Here is a 22,343-nt window from a genome sequence, read left to right as displayed (position 1 = left end):
AGACCTTCAGCCATTGTTGTACATAAAATACAAGTGTAAAACTAATAAGCTGCATGCCTTTAGCATGCCCTCCACCATACCTTCAGTGTGTTTTACAAGATCTTATAGATATAACCTTTTTCACATGTATATATATATGTACATATGTATATATATATATATATACAAAGTCTATTTTTGCAGTTTTGTGTTGGTAAAATCACCTTGAAATATTTTCCCAGACACGATCATTCTGAAAGCCAACCTAAACCATCTGTAAAAGAAAGCATAAATAAAAGGATTAAGCATCGAATTTGACAGAGTTAGCCAGTTAAGTGTTTCACTCACAGGAACTGGTACTGAATAACTGTTGACAGGAGAAAAGGTGAAGCAAAGAAAGAAAGGAGTCCAACATAAGAGAAAAACTCCCAAAACAATAGCGAGAGTTTTGGTGGCCTTTCTCTCCGTCTTACTGACAGTTGCTCCAGACTTTGTGCTCTGACTGGTTGTGTTCTGGATTCTGTGAGCCTGTTTCTTTGCCACAAGGAAAATCTTGAGGTAGATGCAGAGCATTATGAGCACTGGGAAGTAAAATGATAAAATTGGTGCAACAATGTTTGTCATGAGCACTTCAATAAAACATGTTTCATTACATTCTTCATTGTTCAACCCAACAATTATAAAACTAATTCCAATCAGAGCAGAACCCCCCCAGCTGACTAAGATCATGATCACAGCAACACAATGGTTGATTTTAGATCTATATGTCAAGGGCTGACACACAGCATAATATCTGTCAATGGAAATACAACATAGGTTCAGAATAGAACATGTGCTCAGAAATACATCAAAACTGCTGCGTACTTTGCAAAATAGACCCTCATGATACAGACATGAGCTGACAGAGAACGCCATGCTGAGAGGAAAGACTACTATCCCAACAAGCAGGTCAGCCACAGCCAGAGAGAGGGTAAGGTAGTTTGTAGGAGTGTGGAGCTGTGTGAAATAAATGATAGAGATTATAACAAGAAGGTTTCCACATACAGTGACAACAGACAATAATACAAGGAAAATATATAATAGTACACATGAAATAGATGGGGTGTTTGTCAGTATGTAATTAAAATTATGTATTTCATAGCAGGGATGTATGTCAGTCAGAATGGCAGACCTGTTGTCTTTGACTTCTGAATCCATGTTAAAGCCTACAATTCAATGGCATATCTATTACTGACAATGTAAGCATAACATTTGAAAAAAATCAGGTAGCTACAGTGCCAAGAATGTCAGTTAAAAAGATAATTCAATCAGTTCTTCTTCCACATCAAATCTGTTAAATCCTAATGATACATTAGTGCGGATGAGTTTTCTTGGTCTCATGTACCACTGTGCAGAACATTATGACCTATCAGCATTTATCTCATTAACATAACTATTGTCCAATCAGCTGCATCCTGTTTGTCTGAGATGCAAAAATTAAAAAACAAATATGATCATACAGCAAAACAACAATCCAACCAGACCAATTATTTACTGTTTGTGTGTGCGTATATGTTTTTTACCCAAGGCCTCAATACACTTCTGTGAGTGCATTTAACCAATCCAAACTAAGAGTCTTAGCCCAAACTAAATGGCCTTACTTGGCAAATTTGGTTTTGTGAGGGAAAACTCTGAAACAGAAATTTGATTCCAGAGACTTGCATAAGTCTGATAAGGAAAAAGCTAGCACCTGCATTACAGTCTGGACTAGAGGTCTTCCAAAATTTCGTGCCCGAACCCCAAGAGACATGTTGTGCGATCCGGAACCGAACCATCTATTTGAAAGTTGGGACCCGGACCCGTAAAGAACGGAAAAATGCCGGACCCGGACCAGTCTGTTATTTGAAAGCTGGAGCCCGAACAGAGTTATGTCAGACTTGACACCGGCCAGATGAAATAGACCCGATCAGCACCAACTTCACAGCTGATTAATATTAACAAGTTACCGTTAGTCAGCTGTCAAAACAAAACTTTATGTCGTACCTGTGTGACGCAGCCTTCTCCCCTGTGCCTTTCCGTGCATATAATCCATCCTCCGCCAAGAAAGTTTGTAAAACACATCCAGGTTTCCTGGTATCTATGTAGTGTTGATAAAAACAGATATATTACCACCAGTTATCTCAGATTAAAAGTCTACTTGCTGTCATTCTGACGGATGACAAACGCTCGGCTCGTTTAGAAGCCACACACACGTGTTACACGTAACTGCGCTTACTTTCTTCTCGTCTTTGTCCACAATTTACATAAACGAGGTTTTACCTCTTTATATTCATTTTCTTTTAGCCTTTTTGTCCACATCAGCAAGGAAGGAATCCATCATTACCGGTTTTGGCTTCAACTTTTCTCTGAACCTGCAGTCACTTGACACGTCACTCAACTCGTTGTTGCTCTTTCTTGAGTTTTTTCCACTTTAATTCCCGCATGTTCTCATGCCAATGACACATTGTTGTAAGTTAAAATACACACACAGACACACACAGCACCTTAATCATGAACACGTCCTAATCATTGTCGGGTCTTCCCGGATCCATTCGGGTATTACATATAATGTTGAACAGACCCGGAACCGAGGATTATAGAACAAAGCCCGACCCAGACCCGTTTGACCACATAATACGTGGACCTGAACCCGTCCGAACCCGTCAGGGTCCCGGGTCGTAAGTGATGCTGTCCTCTACATGCTTCACCATGCCCTATCTCATCTGGAGGAATCTGCTTATGTCAGAATCATGTTCTTTGATTTTTCAAGCGCATTCAACACAATCCCACCCATCATACTCAAAGACAAGCTCATGGAGATGGGAGTTTCCTGGATCTCAGATTACCTGACAGAAAGGCCACAGTTTGTTGGATCTGTTTTTCACCCTAAGTCTCTTAAGAGGGGCATGTTAATATGAAATAGAATTAAAAATTGGTGGAGCTGGTGAGTCCAATTGTGGTCATTGAGGCAGCGAAGGTGAAATAATCTAGTGGACCAAGTGATGACTGGAAATAGCCTGTAAAATCTGTGGAACTTGACTTACAGAACATGTGGATAGTCAAATTGAGGGCGCTCTTTCCACAGAGTAAAATGTATCGTTTGTTAAAATATGGACAGCAAGGCTGCTAAGATAGCAGTAAGTCTTCATGGAAGTTTGTTTTCGTGTCTCACTGTAGAATCCCTGATTACCAGAGTGAGTGGAGAGGCAAATGGCAGTGATGCCAATTTTGCTCAAATTGAGGGAGCAGGTGGCGGAGGAACAACCCTGCAAGTGGCTGTGAGCGACTGGATGTGAGGTGAGTTTGTCGCCCCGGTACAATCTCCATATTGTGATTGATTGTAATAACTATATTCTATATATTGAAATTTTAGTTTCAGCATTTTTGTTTGGGCGTCAGGGAGGGAACATTTCGTGTACCTTTATGTTGCACATCTACCCCCCAATTTGCACAACACCCGCAAATCGAACAAGAAGCACTAGCAGTAACATGGGCATGCAAAAGACTAATCTCTTACCTAAAGGGTCAACACTTCACACTGCTGATGGACTATAAATGCCTGGCCCCATTGTTGACCACAAGGGGTTTGGATGATCTGCCACCCAGAGTTTTGAGGAGTTTTAAGACTCCTGAGATACAACTATGATATTGTCCATGTCCCAGGGAAAAATCTCATTACCACCAATACCTTGTCAAGAGTTCCACTGAGTGACACTCTGTCCTCTGATGATCCTGAACTGGATCAGGAAATGCTGTGGTGTCTTCACTCCCTGTTACAGACACACGATTGGACAAAGTCAAAAATGCACATCGGAAAGAAACTTGCAAAATAGTGGCACACCTAATGTTTAACAACATGGCAAGAGAAACATGGACTGAGACCTGGTATTGCACCCTAATAGCAGGCCAGAGCAGAGCTCGATCTTGCAGGAGAAGGGGACTCCCCAGGCACTCAGAGACAAGATAATGAATAAACTTTGTGAAGGTCATCAAGGTATCTCCAAGTCCCATGGAATCAGTATCAATACAGCCCGGGGATCAGTATGGTGGCCAGGCATCCCAGCCCCCATCAGAGAGACAGTCAACAAATGTGAAATATGCCAGAGCCACTGAATCAGACCACAGTCCTGGATCGTACATGGTAAAAGGTAGGGATGGACTTGTTTGAGTGTTCAAAAAACACATATCTGCTTATTGTGGACTATTTTTCGAGATACATGGAGGTAGCAGAGCTTAGAGTCACATCAGCTGAGACCACCATTCAAGCTGCAAAGGAGGCCCACAGACAACGGTCCACAGTTCTCAGCAGAGACATTCAGAACATTTGCACAAGACAGCTTCACACACATCACATCACAAGCAGTCTTTATACTTGGAACAGTCGGCCGAACATGCAGTTCAAACTGTTAAGGGTCTGTGGAAAAAAGACACTGACCAAATCAGTGCACTACTAGGCATACAGAGCCACACCATTAGAACATGGGCTGTCACCAGCACACCAACTGAAAGGAAGATCTGCACACATCACTACCACATCCATCAAGAAAGCTGGATACTAAATGGGCGGACTTGCAGGCTTTATGCAGGAAGGATGAGGAAGGGGGGCGAAAGCTAAGCGAGGTGATACATGGCATCCCTTTCCCCAGCAACATTTTCCAGCTCCTCCTGGGGGATTCCAATGTTCCCAGGCCAGACAGAGTATATAATCCCTCCAGCGAGCTCTGGGTCTGCCCCGGGGTCTCCTCCCAGTTGGACGCACCAGGAAAACCTCCAAAGGGAGGCGCCCAGGAGGCAGATAACCGAACCACCTCAACTGGCTCCTTTCGGTAGCACCGATCCGTCTGTCAATCTCACGATCCAATTTACCCCCCACAGGACACCGTGGAGGACACGATCATAGGCCTTCTCCAAGCCCACAAAACACATGTGAACTGGATGAGGAAACTCCCATTCCATGCAACGGCCATGCAAGGGTATAGAGTTGGTTCACTGTTCCACGGCCAGGTCGGAATTGTTCTTCTAGGCACCTTGCCACTGAAGCACTTCTTGACTACCTCAGCCAAGGATATAGAACAGGCTTCCCCTGGACCTTTGAACTCTGCCTCCTCATCAGAGGATGTGTTGGTAGGGTTCAGGAGTTCTTCATAGTGTTCCTTCCACCATCCAACAATATCCCCAGTCTCCACCCCTGTTGAAAACAGCTTGAGCCAATCCCTGCTTCCCCTTCCTAACAGTTTGCCATTCTTTGAGGTCAACCAAAAGTCCTTCTCCTTAGCCTCCCCAAACTCCACCCACACTGGGGTTTTTGCTTCCGCAACCACGGAAGCTGCAGCCCTTCTGGCCACCTGGTACCCGTCTGCTGCCTTTGGAGGCACCTGGACTAACCAAGCCTGAAAGGCCTTCTTCTTTAGTCTAACGGCTTCCCTCACTGCTGGTGTCCACCAATGGGTTCTAAGGTTGCCGCCACGACAGGCACCTCACAGCTGCTTCCACAAACAAGGCTTTGAACACAGGCCATTAAGATTCCATATCCCCAACCTCCATTAACTCGCCCTCACTACACATTAAGGTTTACCAGGTCTGTCTGGCAGCCTTCCCCACCAACTGATCCAAATCACCACCGGGTGGTGATCAGTTGACAGCTCTGCTCCTCTCTTTACCCGAGGGTCCAAAACAGCCGCAGATCTTATGATACAACAATAAAGTCAATCATTGATCTACGGCCTAGGGTGTTCTGGTACCAGGTAAGCTACACTTATGAATCACCCTATGCTAAAACATGGTGTTTATTATGGCCAATCCATGACAAGCACAGAAGTCCAATAACAAGACACCACTTCGGTTCAGATCAAGCAGGCTGTCCTCCCAATCACCCCCTCCAGGTTTCTCCATCATTGCCCACGAGAGCATTGAAGTCCCCCAGTAGAATTATAGAGCCCCCATTCGGAACCCCTTCCAGGACTCTGCCCAGTGACTCCAAGAATGCCGCATAATCTGAACTGCTGTTTGGGGAATAAGCACAAGCTACAGTCAGAGCCTTCCTCTCCACAACTTTTCTGGCTCCCAGTCTAACAGGCCTCTCATGCCTCGTTCCTGTAGCTAAGATGCCACGTCCCAGTGGCTCAATGGACTACAGACCAGTGGCACTGACATCTCACATCATGAAGACCCTGGAGAGACTTGTCCTGGAGCAGCTCCGGCCCAGGGTCAGGCCCCACTTGGATCCCCTTCAGTTCGCCTACCAGTCCCGAAAAGTTGAAAGTTATCAGGGTGTGGCACACAATCACACAGGCGGGAAACAGGGAAAGGCAGAAGGTAAAGTAACTGAAGCAATCAGGGAGGTAAGCTTTCAATATAAATCAGGAAACGATGACTGAATTATATGAAAAAAGAAGAAAAAACAAGGGAGCAGAGCAGAATGTAACGCTGATCCAGTATCATCATTGTTCTCATTGCTCCACAGCAGCTGAGCCAACACAATGACATATGACAACTACAGTTCAACAAATAAATAGCCCTTCTGCAGGATGTCATCATACCATAAAGCAGACTGTTTAACTGACAATACCTTTCACCTGTCACAGTCTCTGACTAACCTTCCCAATGCAGACTTGGATCCATCTCTAATTGTCTCTCTGTGTATATAAAGGTATATGGGGAGTAAATACTGAGGTTGGTCAGATTCAGAGCACCTGGGCCTGGCACTCCCAGGGCATAAAAGTCCAACCCCAGTATTCTTTGGTCTCTCTCTAATTTCCACCTGGATTCGTCCCAGCTATCAGCTGCCCATTTTGCCCTGGTTTGCTTTTTGCTTCACAACGCCTCACACATTATGTCACACATCCACACTTACATGACTGACTTTACTGATTCACACACTCCTTATTGGCAACTATTACTTCAGTTGTTACCTTTATCACAATAAGTATTTATAAATTACCTTCATCCATTGTGTCCACCCCCTGTTTGTAATGGCCTTGGAGCCAGGTTATGACAAATAACATCCAATGACTGGACAGTGTTTATATTTTATTTTATTTTATTTCTGCACTTGTGCTACAACACTTCTTAAAAATGTAAGGGACAGATATGGTTTAAATGTTTATTTTATCAATGGTATGGCCCAGATAACATAGTTCATGGTTGTATTGGTTCAATGTAAGACAGGAGACAATTGCAATCACAATACGTATACATAAAACATAATTTCACTTTATCTAACATTATCTAACACATTATCTAACTTTTGTGGTAGACCAGGTGTGGAAATGCTTTTCTTTTATTAATGTGAGTTTTATATTTTGTTTGCCCTTGTTATCTAAATCATCTAAGTGGCAATTTGTTTTACACATCTAAGACACATTTTCCACAGAAATACGATCACTATCAACAATAGGACCCTTCCTGTTCTTCTGTTAGGTAGTGGCTGTACGTTGGGAAGAATTACTAGGCTAATATCAAAACTGTTCCATTATTACAGTATAAACCTTTAGTTACTGTCAAATTTTGAGCTAAAACTAAATCTGAATAATAGATATTTTCAAAAGAATACACATGAATAAGTAATGTCAAAACTGGATTCAGATTTCACAAACAAGTATTTGCAAACCCTATGCTATTCACAATGTCAGTCATAAGTTTCTACTCAGAGCAATGACCCTATGCTGTAGACACCAAGCCCCAACTAAAGCAATTGTGTCAGTCCGGCATGCAGGTGACAATATTCTGACATTTTTACCCAAAAACATGTTACAGATTTTGGATTTAAGCCTTCTGCATTATGTATATACTTAGGTTTCCACATAATGCATCAATGTTAAACCTTCAGCCATTGTTGTACATAAAATACAAGTGTAAAACTAATAAGCTGCATGCCTTTAGCATGCCCTCCACCATCCCTTCAGTGTGTTTTACAAGATCTTACAGATATAACTTTTTTCACATATACATATATATATATATATATATATACATATATATATCCAAAGTCTATTGTTGCAGTTTTGTGTTGGTAAAATCACCTTGAAATATTTTCCCAGACATGATCATTCTGAAAGCCAATCTAAACCATCTATAAAAGAAAGCATAAATAAAAGGATTAAGCATCGAATTTGACAGAGTTAGCCAGATAAGTGTTTCACTCACAGGAACTGGTACTGAATAACTGTTCAAAGGAGAAAAGGTGAGGCAAAGAAAGAAAGGAGTCCAACATAAGAGAAAAACTCCCAAAACAATAGCGAGAGTTTTGGTGGCCTTACTCTCCATCTTACTGACAGTTGCTCCAGACTTTGTGCTCTGACGGGTTGTGTTCTGGATTCTGTGAGCCTGTTTCTTTGCCACAAGGAAAATCTTGAGGTAGATGCAGAGCATTATGAGCACTGGGAAGTAAAATGATAAAATAGATCCAAGAGTGTTTGCCATGAGCACTTCAATAAAACAGTTTTCATTACATTCTTCATTGTTCAACCCAACAATTATAAGACTAATTCCAATCAGAGCAGAACCCCCCCAGCTGACTAAGATCATGATCACAGCAATACAATGGTTGATTTTAGATCTATATGTCAAGGGCTGACACACAGCATAATATCTGTCAATAGAAATACAACATAGGTTCAGAATAGAACATGTGCTCAGAAATACATCAAAACTGCTGCGTACTTTGCAAAATAAACCCTCATGATACAGACATGAGCTGACAGAGAACGCCATGCTGAGAGGAAAGACTACTATCCCAACAAGCAGGTCAGCCACAGCCAGAGAGAGGGTAAGGTAGTTTGTAGGAGTGTGGAGCTGTGTGAAGTAAATGATAGAGATTATAACAAGAAGGTTTCCACATACAGTTACAACAGACAATAATACAAGGAAAATATATAATAGTACACATGTAATAGATGGGGTGTTTGTCAGTATGTAATTAAAATTATGTATTTCATAGCAGGGATGTATGTCAGTCACAATGGCAGACCTGTTGTCTTTGACTTCTGGTTCCATGTTAAAGCCTACAATTCAATGGCATTTATATTACTGACAATGTAAGCATAACATTTGAAAAAAATCAGGTAGCTAAAGTGCCAAGAATGTCAGTTAAAAAGATAATTCAATCAGTTCTTCTTCCACATCAAATCTGTTAAATCCTAATGATACATTAGTGCGGATGAGTTTTCTTGGTCTCATGTACCACTGTGCAGAACATTATGACCTATCAGCATTTATCTCATTAACATAACTATTGTCCAATCAGCTGCATCCTGTTTGTCTGAGATGCAAAAAATAAAAAACAAATATGATCATACAGCAAAACAACAATCCAACCAGACATATTATTCCCTGTTTGTGTGTGCGTATATGTTTTTTACACAAGGCCTCAATACACTTCTGTAAGTGCATTTAACCAATCCAAACTTAGATTCTCAGCCCAAACTAAATGACCTCACTTGGCAAATTTGGGTTTAATTGTCTGTTTCAGATTTTTTCCTCAATAAACAGGAGACTTAGAGTCTGATAAGGAAAAAAATAGCAACTCCATTACAGTCTGGACTCCGATGCAATAGTGGATTAGTGTAGAACTACAGGGCTTGAGTCCCATTTCAAACAGCGTGAAAACATTGTGATACTGTTAAAAACTACACTGTGATGTTTTCCTCAACCTTAACCATGTAGGTTTATTTTGCCTAAACCTAACCATTACTGTATGATATAAACCATGTGTTAGACAGGAGGAAACAGAGGCTATGACATGCAACAGACACTTCTTGGGAGTTTGAATGAGTCATAAAAGGGAAACCTTGTGAGACTGAGAGAGACCAAAGAGTCTTAGCCCAAACTAAATGGCCTTACTTGGCAAATTTGGTTTTGTGAGGGAAAACTCTGAAACAGAAATTTGATTCCAGAGACTTGCATAAGTCTGATAAGGAAAAAGCTAGCACCTGCATTACAGTCTGGACTAGAGGTCTTCCCGGGTCCAAAATTTTGTGCCCGAACCCCAAGAGACCCGTTGTTGTGCGATCCGGAACCGAACCGTCTATTTGAAAGTTGGGACCCGGACCCATAAAGAACGGAAAAAAGCCGGACCCGGACTCGTCTGTTATTTGAAAGCTGGGGCCCGAACGGAGTTATGTCAGACCCGACCCAGGCCAGACGAAATAGACCCGATCAGCAACAACTTCACAGCTGATTAATATTAACAAGTTACCGTTAGTCAGCTGTCAAAACAAAACTTTATGTCCTGCCTGTGTGACGCAGCCTTCTCCCCTGTGCCTTTCCGTGCATATAATCCATCCTCCGCCAAGAAAGTTTGTAAAACACATCCAGGGTTCCTGGTATTCATGTAGTGTTGATAAAAACAGATATATTAATCCACCAGTTATCTCAGATTAAAAGTCCACTTGCTGTCATTCTGACGGATGACAAACGCTCGGCTTGTTTAGAAGCCACACACACGTGTTACACGTAACTGCACTTACTTTCTTCTCGTCTTTGTCCACAATTTACATAAACGAGGTTTTACCTCTTTATATTCATTTTCTTTTAGCCTTTTTGTCCACATCAGCGAGGAAGGAATCCATCATTACCGGTGATTGATTGTAGTAAATATATTCTGTTGCACATCTACCCCCCAATTTGCACAACACCCGCAAATCGAACAAGAAGCACTAGCAGTAACATGGGCATGCAAAAGACTAGATCTCTTACCTACAGGGTCAACACTTCACACTGCTGATGGACTATAAATGCCTGGCCCCATTGTTGACCACAAGGGGTTTGGATGATCTGCCACCCAGAGTTTTGAGGAGTTTTAAGATTACTGAGATACAACAATGATATTGTCCATGTCCCAGGGAAAAATCTCATTACCACCAATACCTTGTCAAGAGTTCCACTGAGTGACACTCTGTCCTCTGATGATCCTGAACTGGATCAGGAAATGCTGTGGTGTCTTCACTCCCTGTTACAGACACACGATTGGACAAAGTCAAAAATGCACATCGGAAAGAAACTTGCAAAATAGTGGCACACCTAATGTTTAACAACATGGCAAGAGAAACATGGACTGAGACCTGGTATTGCACCCTAATAGCAGGCCAGAGCAGAGCTCGATCTTGCAGGAGAAGGGGACTCCCCAGGCACTCAGAGACGAGATAATGAATAAACTTTGTGAAGGTCATCAAGGTATCTCCAAGTCCCATGGAATCAGTATCAATACAGCCCGGGGATCAGTATGGTGGCCAGGCATCCCAGCCCCCATCAGAGAGACAGTCAACAAATGTGAAATATGCCAGAGCCACTGAATCAGACCACAGTCCTGGATCGTACATGGTAAAAGGTAGGGATGGACTTGTTTGAGTGTTCAAAAAACGCATATCTGCTTATTGTGGACTATTTTTCGAGATACATGGAGGTAGCAGAGCTTAGAGTCACATCAGCTGAGACCACCATTCAAGCTGCAAAGGAGGCCCACAGACAACGGTCCACAGTTCTCAGCAGAGACATTCAGAACATTTGCACAAGACAGCTTCACACACATCACATCACCAGCAGTCTTTACACTTGGAACAGTCGGCTGAACATGCAGTTCAACCTGTTAAGGGTCTATGGAAAAAAGACACTGACCAAATCAGTGCACTACTAGGCATACAGAGCCACACCATTAGAACATGGGCTGTCACCAGCACACCGACTGAAAGGAAGATCTGCACACATCACTACCACATCCATCAAGAAAGCTGGATATTAAATGGGCGGACTTGCAGGCTTTACGCAGGAAGGATGAGGAAGGGGGGCGAAAGCTAAGCAAGGTGATACATGGCATCGTTTTCCAGCTCCTCCTGGGGGATTCCAATGTTCCCAGGCCAGACGGAGTATATAATCCCTCCAGCGAGCTCTGGGTCGTCCCTGGGGTCTCCTCCCAGTTGGACGTACCAGGCAAACCTCCAAAGGGAGGCGCCCAGGAGGCATCCTAATCAGATACCCGAACCACCTCAACTGGCTCCTTTCGGTAGCACCGATCCGTCTGTCAATCTCACGATCCACTTTACCCTTTATCGTGATCAAGACCTCGAGATACTTAAACTCCTTTGCTTGAGGCAGAGGCTCACTCTCCACCCAGAGGAAGCAATCCACCGTTTTCAGGCAGAGAACCATGGTCTCAGACTTGGAGGAGCTGACTCTCCTCCCAACTGCTTCACACTCAGCTGCAAACTGCCCCAATAGAGGTCCCGAGAGGTCCCAGTTTGATGAAGCCAACAGAACCACATCATCTGCAAAAAGCAGAGATGAAATTGTGAGGTCCCCAAACTGGAAATCCTCCTCCCCCCGGCCGCCTTGAGATCCTGTCCATGAAAATCACAAACAGAATGAGTGACAAGGAACAACCTTGGTGGAGGCCCACATGCCTGACCATGTACGAGTATGCGGATATATAGCAACAGCCCCGGTTCCCCATACTCCCACATTACCCCCCACAGGACACCATGGAGGACATGACCATAGGCCTTCTCCATGCCCACAAAACACATGTGAACTGGATGAGGAAAATCCCATGCCTCCCCAACGGCCGAGTTGGTCCACTGTTCTACGGCCAGGTCAGAAGTGTTCTTCCTGCACCAGAGGTTCGACAATCAACTGGAGCCTCCTCACCAAGCACCCTGGAATACACTTTACCCATGAGGCTGGGAAGTGTTAGACCCTGATAATTGGGGCACACCCATCGGTCCACCTTTTTTGGAAATGGGAACCACCACCCCAGTCTGTAATTCCACAGGTATTGTCCTTGACTTCCACACGACACTGAAAAGGCGTGTCAGCCAAGACTGCCCAACAATGTCCAGAGCCTTCAGCATCTCAGGGCAAATCTCATCTACACCAGGCACCTTGCCACTGAAGCGCTTCTTGACTACCTCAGCCAAGGATATAGAACAGGCTTCCCCTGGACCTTTGAACTCTGCCTCCTCATCAGAGGACGTGTTGGTAGGGTTCAGGAGTTCTTCAAAGTGTTCCTTCCACCATCCAACAATATCCCCAGTCTCCACCCCTGTTGAAAACAGCTTGAGCCAATCCCTGCTTCCCCTTCCTAACAGTTTGCCATAACTTCTTTGAGGCCAACCAAAAGTCCTCCTCCATAGCCTCCCCAAACTCCTCCCACACTGGGGTTTTTGCATCCGCAATAACTGAAGCTGCAGCCCTTCTGGCCACCTGGTACCCGTCTGCTGCCTCTGGAGACCCCTGGACTAACCAAGCCTGGTGTCCACCAATGGGTTCTAAGGTTGCTGCCACAACAGGCACCGATGGTCTTCTGGCCACAACTCCTCACAGCTGCTTCCACAAAGAAGGCTTTGAACACAGTCCATTAAGATTCCATATCCCCAACCTCCATAAACTCGCCCTCACTACACATTTAGGTTTACCAGGTCTGTCTGGCAGCCTTCCCCACCAACTGATCCAACTCACCACCAGCCGGTGATCAGTTGACAGCTCTGCTCCTCTCTTTACCCGAGGGTCCAAAACAGCCGCAGATCTTATGATACAACATTAAAGTCAATCATTGATCCGGGTCTAGGGTGTTCTGGTACCAGGTAAGCTACACTTATGAATCACCCTATGCTAAAACATGGTGTTTATTATGGCCAATCCATGACAAGCACAGAAGTCCAATAACAAGACACCACTTCGGTTCAGATCAAGCAGGCTGTCCTCCCAATCACCCCCTCCAGGTTTCTGCATCATTGCCCACGAGAGCATTGAAGTCCCCCAGTAGAATTATAGAGCCCCCATTCAGAACCCCTTCCAGGACTCTGCCCAGTGACTCCAAGAAGGCCGCATAATCCGAACTGCTGTTTGGTGAATCAGCACAAGCTACAGTCAGAGCCTTCCTCTCCACAACTTTTCTGGCTCCCAGTCTAACAGGCCTCTCATGCCTCATTCCTGTAGCTAAGATGCCACGTCCCAGTGGCTCAATGGACTACAGACCAGTGGCACTGACATCTCACATCATGAAGACCCTGGAGAGACTTGTCCTGGAGCAGCTCCGGCCCAGGTTCAGGCCCCACTTGGATCCCCTTCAGTTCGCCTACCAGTCCCGAAAAGTTGAAAGTTATCAGGGTGTGGCACGCAATCACACAGGCGGGAAACAGGGAAAGGCAGAAGGTAAAGTAACTGGAACAATCAGGGAGGTAAGCTTTCAATATAAATCAGGAAACGATGACTGAATCATATGAAAAAGAAGAAAAAACAAGGGAGCAGAGCAGAATGTAACGCTGATCCAGTATCATCATTGTTCTCATTGCTCCACAACAGCTGAGCCAACACAATGACATATGACAACTACAGTTCAACAAATCAATAGCCCTTCTGCAGGATGTCATCATACCATAAAGCAGACTGTTTTACTGACAATACCTTTCACTTGTCACAGTCTCTGACTAACCTTCCCAATGCAGATTTGGATCCATCTCTAATTGTCTCTCTGTGTGTATAAAGGTATATGGGGAGTAATGACTGAGGTTGGCCAGATTCAGAGCACCTGGGCCTGGCACTCCCAGGGCATAAAAGTCCAACCCCAGTATTCTTTGGTCTCTCTCTAATTTCCACCTGGATTCGTCCCAGCTATCAGCTGCCCATTTTACCTTTGTTTGCTTTTTGCTTCACAACGCCTCACACATTATGTCACACATCCACACTTATATGACTGACTTTACTGATTCACACACTCCTTATTGGCAACTATTAGTTGCTACCTTTATCACGATAAGTATTTATAAATTACCTTCATCCATTGTGTCCATCCCATATTTGTAATGGCATTGGAGCCAGGTTATGACAAATTACATCCAATGACTGGACAGTGTTTATATTTTATTTTATTTTATTTCTGCACTTGTGCTACAACACTAAAAATGTAAGGGACAGATATGGTTTAAATGTTTATTTTATCAATGGTATGGCCCAGATAACATAGTTCATGGTTGTATTGGTTCAATGTAAGACAGGAGACAATTGCAATCACAATACATATATATAAAACATAATTTCACTTTATCTAACATTATCTAACACATTATCTAACTTTTGTGGTAGACCAGGTGTGGAAATGCTTTTCTTTTATTCATTTGAGTTGTATATTTTGTTTGCCCTTGTTATCTAAATCATCTAAGCGGCAATTTGTTTTCCACATCTAAGACACATTTTCCACAGAAATACGATCACTATCAACAATAGGACCCTTCCTGTTCTTCTGTTAGGTAGTGGCTGTACGTTGGGAAGAATTACTAGGCTAATATCAAAACTGTTCCAGTATTACAGTATAAACCTTTAGGTACTGTCAAATTTTGAGTTAAAACTAAATCTGAATAATAGATATTTTAAAAAGAATACACATGAATAAGTAATGTCAAAACTGGATTCAGATTTCAAAAAAAGTATTTGCAAACCCTATGCTATTCACAATGTCAGTCATAAGTTTCTACTCAGAGCAATGACCCTATGCTGTAGACACCAAGCCCCAACTAAAGCAATTGTGTCAGTCCGGCATGCAGGTGACAATATTCTGACATTTTTACCCAAAAACATGTTACAGATTTTGGATTTAAGCCTTCTGCATTATGTATATACTTAGGCTTCAACATAATGCATCAATGTTAGACCTTCAGCCATTGTTGTACATAAAATACAAGTGTAAAACTAATAAGCTGCATGCCTTTAGCATGCCCTCCACCATCCCTTCAGTGTGTTTTACAAGATCTTATAGATATAACTTTTTTCACATGTATATATATATATATATATATATCCAAAGTCTATTGTTGCAGTTTTGTGTTGGTAAAATCACCTTTAAATATTTTCCCAGACATGATCATTCTGAAAGCCAATCTAAACCATCTGTAAAAGAAAGCATAAATAAAAGGATTAAGCATCGAATTTGACAGAGTTAGCCAATTAAGTGTTTCACTCACAGGAACTGGTACTGAATAACTGTTGACAGGAGAAAAGGTGATGCAAAGAAAGAAAGGAGTCCAACATAAGAGAAAAACTCCCAAAACAATAGCGAGAGTTTTGGTGGCCTTTCTCTCCAACTTACTGACAGTTGCTCCAGACTTTGTGCTCTGACAGGTGTTCTGGATTCTGTGAGCCTGTTTCTTTGCCACAAGGAAAATCTTGAGGTAGATGCAGAGCATTATGAGCACTGGGAAGTAAAATGATAAAATTGGTGCAACAATGTTTGCCATGAGCACTTCAATAAAACATGTTTCATTACATTCTTCATTGTTCAGTCCAGCAACTGTAAGACTAATTCCAATCACAGCAGAACCCCCCCAACTGACTAAGATCATGATCACAGCAATACGATGGTTGATTTTAGATCTATATATCAAGGGCTGACACACAGCATAATATCTGTCAATGGAAATACAACATAGGTTCAGAATAGAACATGTGCTCAGTGATACATCAAAACTGCTGCGTACTTTGCAAAATAAACCCTCATGATACAGACATGAGCTGACAGAGAACGCCATGCTGAGAGGAAAGACTACTATCCCAACAAGCAGGTCAGCCACAGCCAGAGAGAGGATAAGGTAGTTTGTAGGAGTGTGGAGCTGTGTGAAATAAATGATAGAGATTATAACAAGAAGGTTTCCACATACAGTGACAACAGACAATAATACAAGGAAAATATATAATAGTACACATGTAATAGATGGGGTGTTTGTCAGTATGTAATTAAAATTATGTATTTCATAGCAGGGATGTATGTCAGTCAGAATGGCAGACCTGTTGTCTTTGACTTCTGGTTCCATGTTAAAGCCTACAATTCAATGGCATATATATTACTGACAATATAAGCACAACATTTGAAAAAAATCAGGTAGATACAGTGCCAAGAATGTCAGTTAAAAAGATAATTCAATCAGTTCTTCTTCCACATCAAATCTGTTAAATCCTAATGATACATTAGTGCGGATGAGTTTTCTTGGTCTCATGTACCACTGTGCAGAACATTATGACCTATCAGCATTTATCTCATTAACATAACTATTGTCCAATCAGCTGCATCCTTTTTGCCAGAGATGCAAAAATATCCAAATATGGTCATACAGCAAAACAACAGTCTTGACCAATCATCCACTGTCTATTTGGGTGCATATGTTTTTTGCAGTTTGTCTACTGGGCAAACAGATCGGTGGATGATGCGATCAATATGGGACTGCACTACATCCTGCATCACCTCGACTCCCCAAGGACCTAGGCGAGGATCCTATTTGTGGACTTCAGCTCTGCGTTCAAGATCATCATCCCTGGAATCCTCCACCACAAACTCACCCAGCTCACTGTGCCAGCCCCCACCTGCCGGTGGATTACAGACTTACTGTCTGACAGGAGACGGCAGGTGAGGCTGGGAAACATCACATCCAGCATCCGGACAATCCAACAAGGGTTTTGTGCTCTCCCCACTGCTCTTCTTCCTCTACACTAATAACTGCACCTCAGGGGACCCCTCTGTTAAACTCATGAAATTTGCAGATCAAATGATGGTCATCGGCCTCGTCCGGGAAGGTGACGAGTCTGCTTACAGACGGGAGGTGGATCAGCTGGTCCTCTGGTGCGGCCAGAACCACCTGGAGCCCAACCCGCTCAAGACAGTGGACTTTAGGAGAAACCCCCCCACACCCGAGGTGGGGCGGCTGTGGCTCAGTGGTAGAGTCGATCGTCTTTCAATCGAAAGGTCGGAGGTTCGAGACAGCTCTGAGACAGCTCAGGAAGTTCAACCTGCCTCAGGAGCTGCTGTTCTACACCGCCATCATTCAGTCTGTTCTCTGCACATCCATCACTGTTTGGTTTGGCTCTGCCACTAAACAGGACAGAAACAGACTGCAACGGACAATCAGGTCTGCAAAGAGGATTATTGGCACAGACTTGCCCTCCATCCAGGACTTATTCCGGTCCAGGGTCAGGAATCGGGCAGGTAACATCACTGCAGACCCCTCACATCTGTTTGAACTTCTCCCCTCGGCAGGCGTTACAGATCACTGTGAGCCAAAACAACCAGGCACAGAAACAGTTTCTTTCCCCAGGCTGTCAATCTGATGAACAGCTAACTCAGCCAGAGCAGCCAAAGTTATTTATTATTTATTCTCATTGCTTAATTCACCCTCTTATCACGTATATATTATCACTACATTGTAGGTCAATCCACATTCTCTGTAAATACTGTAAATACTACAACCATCTGACTCTTGCACATAACAATCTCTTCACAGCCATATTCATCTCTGCACCTTTGCACTCTCTATTGCACCATTGCACTATTGTCTATTGTCTACTGTCTAGGTCTGTGTATAGTAGTTTAGATTTAGTTTTTAGTGTCTGTGTTACCTTGTCTAACCTGTCCTTGTTTTTAAGTTTAAGTATGTCTGTTTAGTATGTGTGTCTGTACATTGAGAGCACAGAAAACCCACAGTCAAATTCCTTGTATGTGCTCACATACTTGGCCAATAAAGCGGATTCTGATTCTGATTCTGACATAATCGCAATATAAAAGGTGATCATCCATTCCCCTGCTGCCTTTGCTAGCATCTCTGGAACACATAGGGCCCTATGGCAGACAGTGCACAGTCTAAAGCACATGGCCCTAAGTGATTTAGGGCATGTCCGACCCACTTTTGCTAGTTACATGGCTCACAGTCTGGGCGCAAACCATGGCGCAAGGCGCAAAGAGGTTGGTGTAAGTCTGTGGATTATTTATAGGTGTGTTTTCGACATTACATGAATCAAACCAATCAGCGTCAGCTCTCATTCCCTTTAAGAGCCAGGTACGCCTGTAGGCGGCAGTGTTGCTATTTACACGGCAGATTTCAGTCATTCTTATATTAACTGGGCTGGGGCCGGCATATTTAACTTCTTTCTTTCCTCTATGCCCCTGCAAATGCAGAACACACGCAGGTCACTGTATGATATACTGTATGTCAATGCACAGACTGATGTTAAAGCCACTGAAGCAATCCCACTTTCCAGCAGAAAGGAGGAGGAGATGCTGTGTACAATTAGACACAAAGGACAGCAACATCTTTCGTTATTTAATCTCCAGACATGCCGTCAGGATCGGAGAGGATCTCATGTTTATTAAAGTTCTATGTGCTTACCATCAAAGAAAGGGTGGCTGTAAATGTTTATTTACTTATTGTTGCAGTTGGATCACATGGCTGTATTCTCTAGTGCATGCATAATGGACACTGGACAGTGTATTCATATCTCTGGGCCAGATAGTTGGTGCCACCAGTTGGTGTTTGAGGATTATAATAAATGTAAGTCTTAGTTGCGTCTGTGTGTCTGTCTGTCTGTTTCTGCATGTATTGGAGAGAGTGTGCATCAGAATGAGCGCGCATGAAGAAGAGCTTGCTGTCTCAGCAGTTTTTGGCCCGTGCGTGGCTCAAGCAGGAATCTCCCTGAGATGAAGCAGGTGCAGGGGGGGATCTACCGGGGTGGCATGGGGTGGCAGCTGCCACCCTTGAAAAATGTCTTGCCACCTCAGCTGCCACCCCAATTTTGAATGATCACATTAAACATCATCCAAAACAAACATATATATGCATTTGAGGCTGGTCAGAAATTCACAAGAGTGAAACTCCAATGTCCAAGTGCAAGTAAATGCAACACAAGATGACGGCATGACGCTACTCCTTGCACCTTGATACTGGACGCGGGGCTGCCTGTCGGAAGCTGGGACTCTTTGTAACGGCTCCTTTGTAACGGCTCCATACTGTCTCCAAGCATTTGGGAAAGTGTGACTGTCCGGGGCGGATGAGAGAGCTGTCAGTCAAGCACGTTTTGTTCACGCCCCTCACTCCTGACAGGAGGTCCAACAAGGAAACATAAAAACACCGGAAGATTTTATACACAAATGATACCAGCTTTTTAATAAATATGAAGCATTGTTATTGATTCAATTACCAAACAGTGAAATAACTTGAAATGACCAGCACACAGTCAATGAGGGTGCTTGATTAAGGGGCAATTTAAAGTGTCCGATTGACCTACAAGCTGCTTGTTTTTGGACTGTGGGAGGAAACCGGAGCCCCCGGTGAAAACCCACGCTGGTGATTGACTTGGTGATGTGTCACATGAGACCTTCTCATTGGGCCCGTCCTGCAAACCAAACACACACACGCGTGGTTAAAGTTTTGCTCCTGTGATTGTCATGGACACATAAACACATGGATGGTAAGTGTTCTCTGATCTTTAAGTAGAAGCAGTTATTCTACAGTTCAGAAAGTAAAAGTCCCTTACCTGTTGGCTCTCTCCTCATCGTCCAGCTGCAGCGTGTTCTCGGCTGCTGCAGGCCGGACCTGGATCACACGGGATGGACTGTCTTTATGTTCTGTGCTAAGATGTGAAGTGAGACAGGTTCAGCTGCAGTGAAGGCCTGCTCTCATCACTATTTGAAATAATGTCAGTGGACTTCATGAATCAGTGGGTTTGCTCTCGAGGGTTATTGATGTGTATTTCATGTAAACTGGATGTTTCTGTAGGTCTGGTTTTACATTGTAGAACGCACCAGAATCAACGCTAAGCTACCGTTGCGTCTTTTCCACAATTATATTAAAATGAAAGCCGTTTAACTCTGACTGCACTCAGAACACAGGCCTCGGTGCATCGTGTTTACATTTAAACACATGTTGCCGTGACAAAAATGGACTGTAGAACGGGCAGCTTTGATCTTGTCCTGAAGAGTTCTGGAATCAATAAAAGTTCTAGATGTTATATTTTATCTGCTCATTTCACAGACAAGCAGCATCGAGCGACAGAGGCAGTAGATCGAGATCATCCAGAGAAATAGGACAGAAAACTATCACCGTGCTACAGGTAACCTACTCTTTCTTTCTCCTTGATGAAGCAGTGTTTCTGAGCTCAAGAGACACAAACTGTTTCGTCTACATTTTACTGCAGAGAGAGAATCTATGTGTCTAACAGACAGGCGTACAATACAGCAATGTAGCTGGTAACCTGTTATCCTTAATCAGAGAAACTTCTACTTCATTCTCCATTTCTCTCATTTCTTTTCAGATTTCAGAAAAAAAATGGAAAACGGAAAATCACAAAACACGTTTTCAGCCTACACTGACCTACGACCAAAAAGATACAAGTTCTTGGAGGAGCTGGGTGAAGGCGGTTTTGGCATGGTCTTGAAATGTTTGGACACAGACACCAGAGACATCAAGGCTGTGAAGCTTCCAAAACACAACATCATCCCAATAGAGGAGGTGAGATAGTCAGAGTTCAGTAGGTGCCTTGTTTTTTGTCAGTTATATTTGGTGTGATTGAGTATAACATAAACGGGTATTGCTCTTAACATATGGAGCTACCTGGACTTAGCTTAAAGCAAAACAATATGCAGACAGTCCCCCAAAATCAAATAACAAGTACATGTCGTCAATTCAAGCAGCAAATACGACACATATTTAGGACGTTTTAAGGTGGTGGCCTCTAGTGGCCGTAGATTTTATGACGGAAGCATTGGAGGAAGTCAGGCGACATAGAAATAAGAGGGAGTAAACTTCGTAACAAGACTTTCACCAAGGAGTCCAAATATTTGTGTCCAATATGGTCCCGATACAGAACTTGAGTTTTATAACTTCTTTGCTCATTTTAACCCAAACCACGATGTTTTCCTGAACAAAGTCTCACGCCTGCCTATGATAATGATAATAATGCACATTTTTCAGTCAGCACAAAATTCCAAATTGTTTTTCAATTTGTCGTCTATTTTTAGTATCATTTAAGCCAAAACCTCAGTCTTTTCTTAATCTACTTAATCCCCACCCAGAGGAAGCAATCCACCATGTCAGTCAGAGAACCATGGTGTCAGACTTGGAGATGTTGACTCTGATGTGGTTTAAGTTAAGACTTTGAGGAGACTTTAAAAGTAGGACGTCAGGACAAGTAAGGGACATGATGTAACTTACATCAGTTAGAATAATTGAACTTTGACTTTTGGTCTCACATTGGACTAAAACTGGTCTCTGGTTTCCTTGAACGCCACCATTTCTGTACTAAAGTACATCACCTGATAATCAAAATACATTAATTTAAAATTTGTGTAGACTGACACAGAAAAAAGGGAAATATGTCTCCACGAATGCAAATCTATATTATAATTTGGTGATTATTTTGTGGGTGTAGGGGTCACTGACGATCGACCTCCCTGTCATTTGGAGGACGTGTAACAATATGATGTCATGGCTTTCAAAATGTTCTAAGAAGCCATTGTTTTCCCTGATTATAATTGTAAACATAATGACTTACTTTACTCTTCAGATCACCATACTGAGACAGCTGATAAACATAAACAT

General features: G+C 43.0%; 3 protein-coding genes across 3 annotated transcripts; all 3 read right to left on the bottom strand.

The window, feature by feature from the left end:
* Positions 1-171: 171 nt before the first annotated feature.
* LOC138611827 (trace amine-associated receptor 1-like) lies at positions 172-1,176 on the bottom strand. The gene has a single exon (XM_069685079.1). It carries the CDS (start codon positions 1,174-1,176, stop codon positions 172-174), a length of 1,005 nt encoding a protein of 334 aa, XP_069541180.1.
* Positions 1,177-7,986: 6,810 nt separating this feature from the next.
* On the bottom strand, positions 7,987-8,991 carry LOC138611819 (trace amine-associated receptor 1-like). The gene has a single exon (XM_069685066.1). It carries the CDS (start codon positions 8,989-8,991, stop codon positions 7,987-7,989), a length of 1,005 nt encoding a protein of 334 aa, XP_069541167.1.
* Positions 8,992-15,791: 6,800 nt separating this feature from the next.
* On the bottom strand, positions 15,792-16,793 carry LOC138611810 (trace amine-associated receptor 1-like). Its single transcript, XM_069685055.1, has one exon. The coding sequence runs from the start codon at positions 16,791-16,793 to the stop codon at positions 15,792-15,794; it is 1,002 nt and encodes a 333-aa protein (XP_069541156.1).
* Between the last annotated feature and the right edge of the window lie 5,550 nt (positions 16,794-22,343).

Source organism: Semicossyphus pulcher, unplaced genomic scaffold (genome assembly GCF_022749685.1).
Source record: "Semicossyphus pulcher isolate SPU_LCO1_2020_fin unplaced genomic scaffold, fSemPul1.0.p SCAF_11, whole genome shotgun sequence".
Taxonomy (NCBI): Eukaryota; Metazoa; Chordata; class Actinopteri; order Labriformes; family Labridae; genus Semicossyphus; species Semicossyphus pulcher.
Note: the sequence above shows the minus strand (reverse complement) of the source record. Positions and strands in the feature narration are given on the sequence as shown.

Excerpts from the sequence above, each read along its gene's own strand:
- LOC138611827 (XM_069685079.1), bottom strand. The coding sequence starts at position 1,176 with ATGGATTCAGAAGTCAAAGACAACAGGTCTGCCATTCTGACTGACATA.
- LOC138611819 (XM_069685066.1), bottom strand. The coding sequence starts at position 8,991 with ATGGAACCAGAAGTCAAAGACAACAGGTCTGCCATTGTGACTGACATA.
- LOC138611810 (XM_069685055.1), bottom strand. The coding sequence starts at position 16,793 with ATGGAACCAGAAGTCAAAGACAACAGGTCTGCCATTCTGACTGACATA.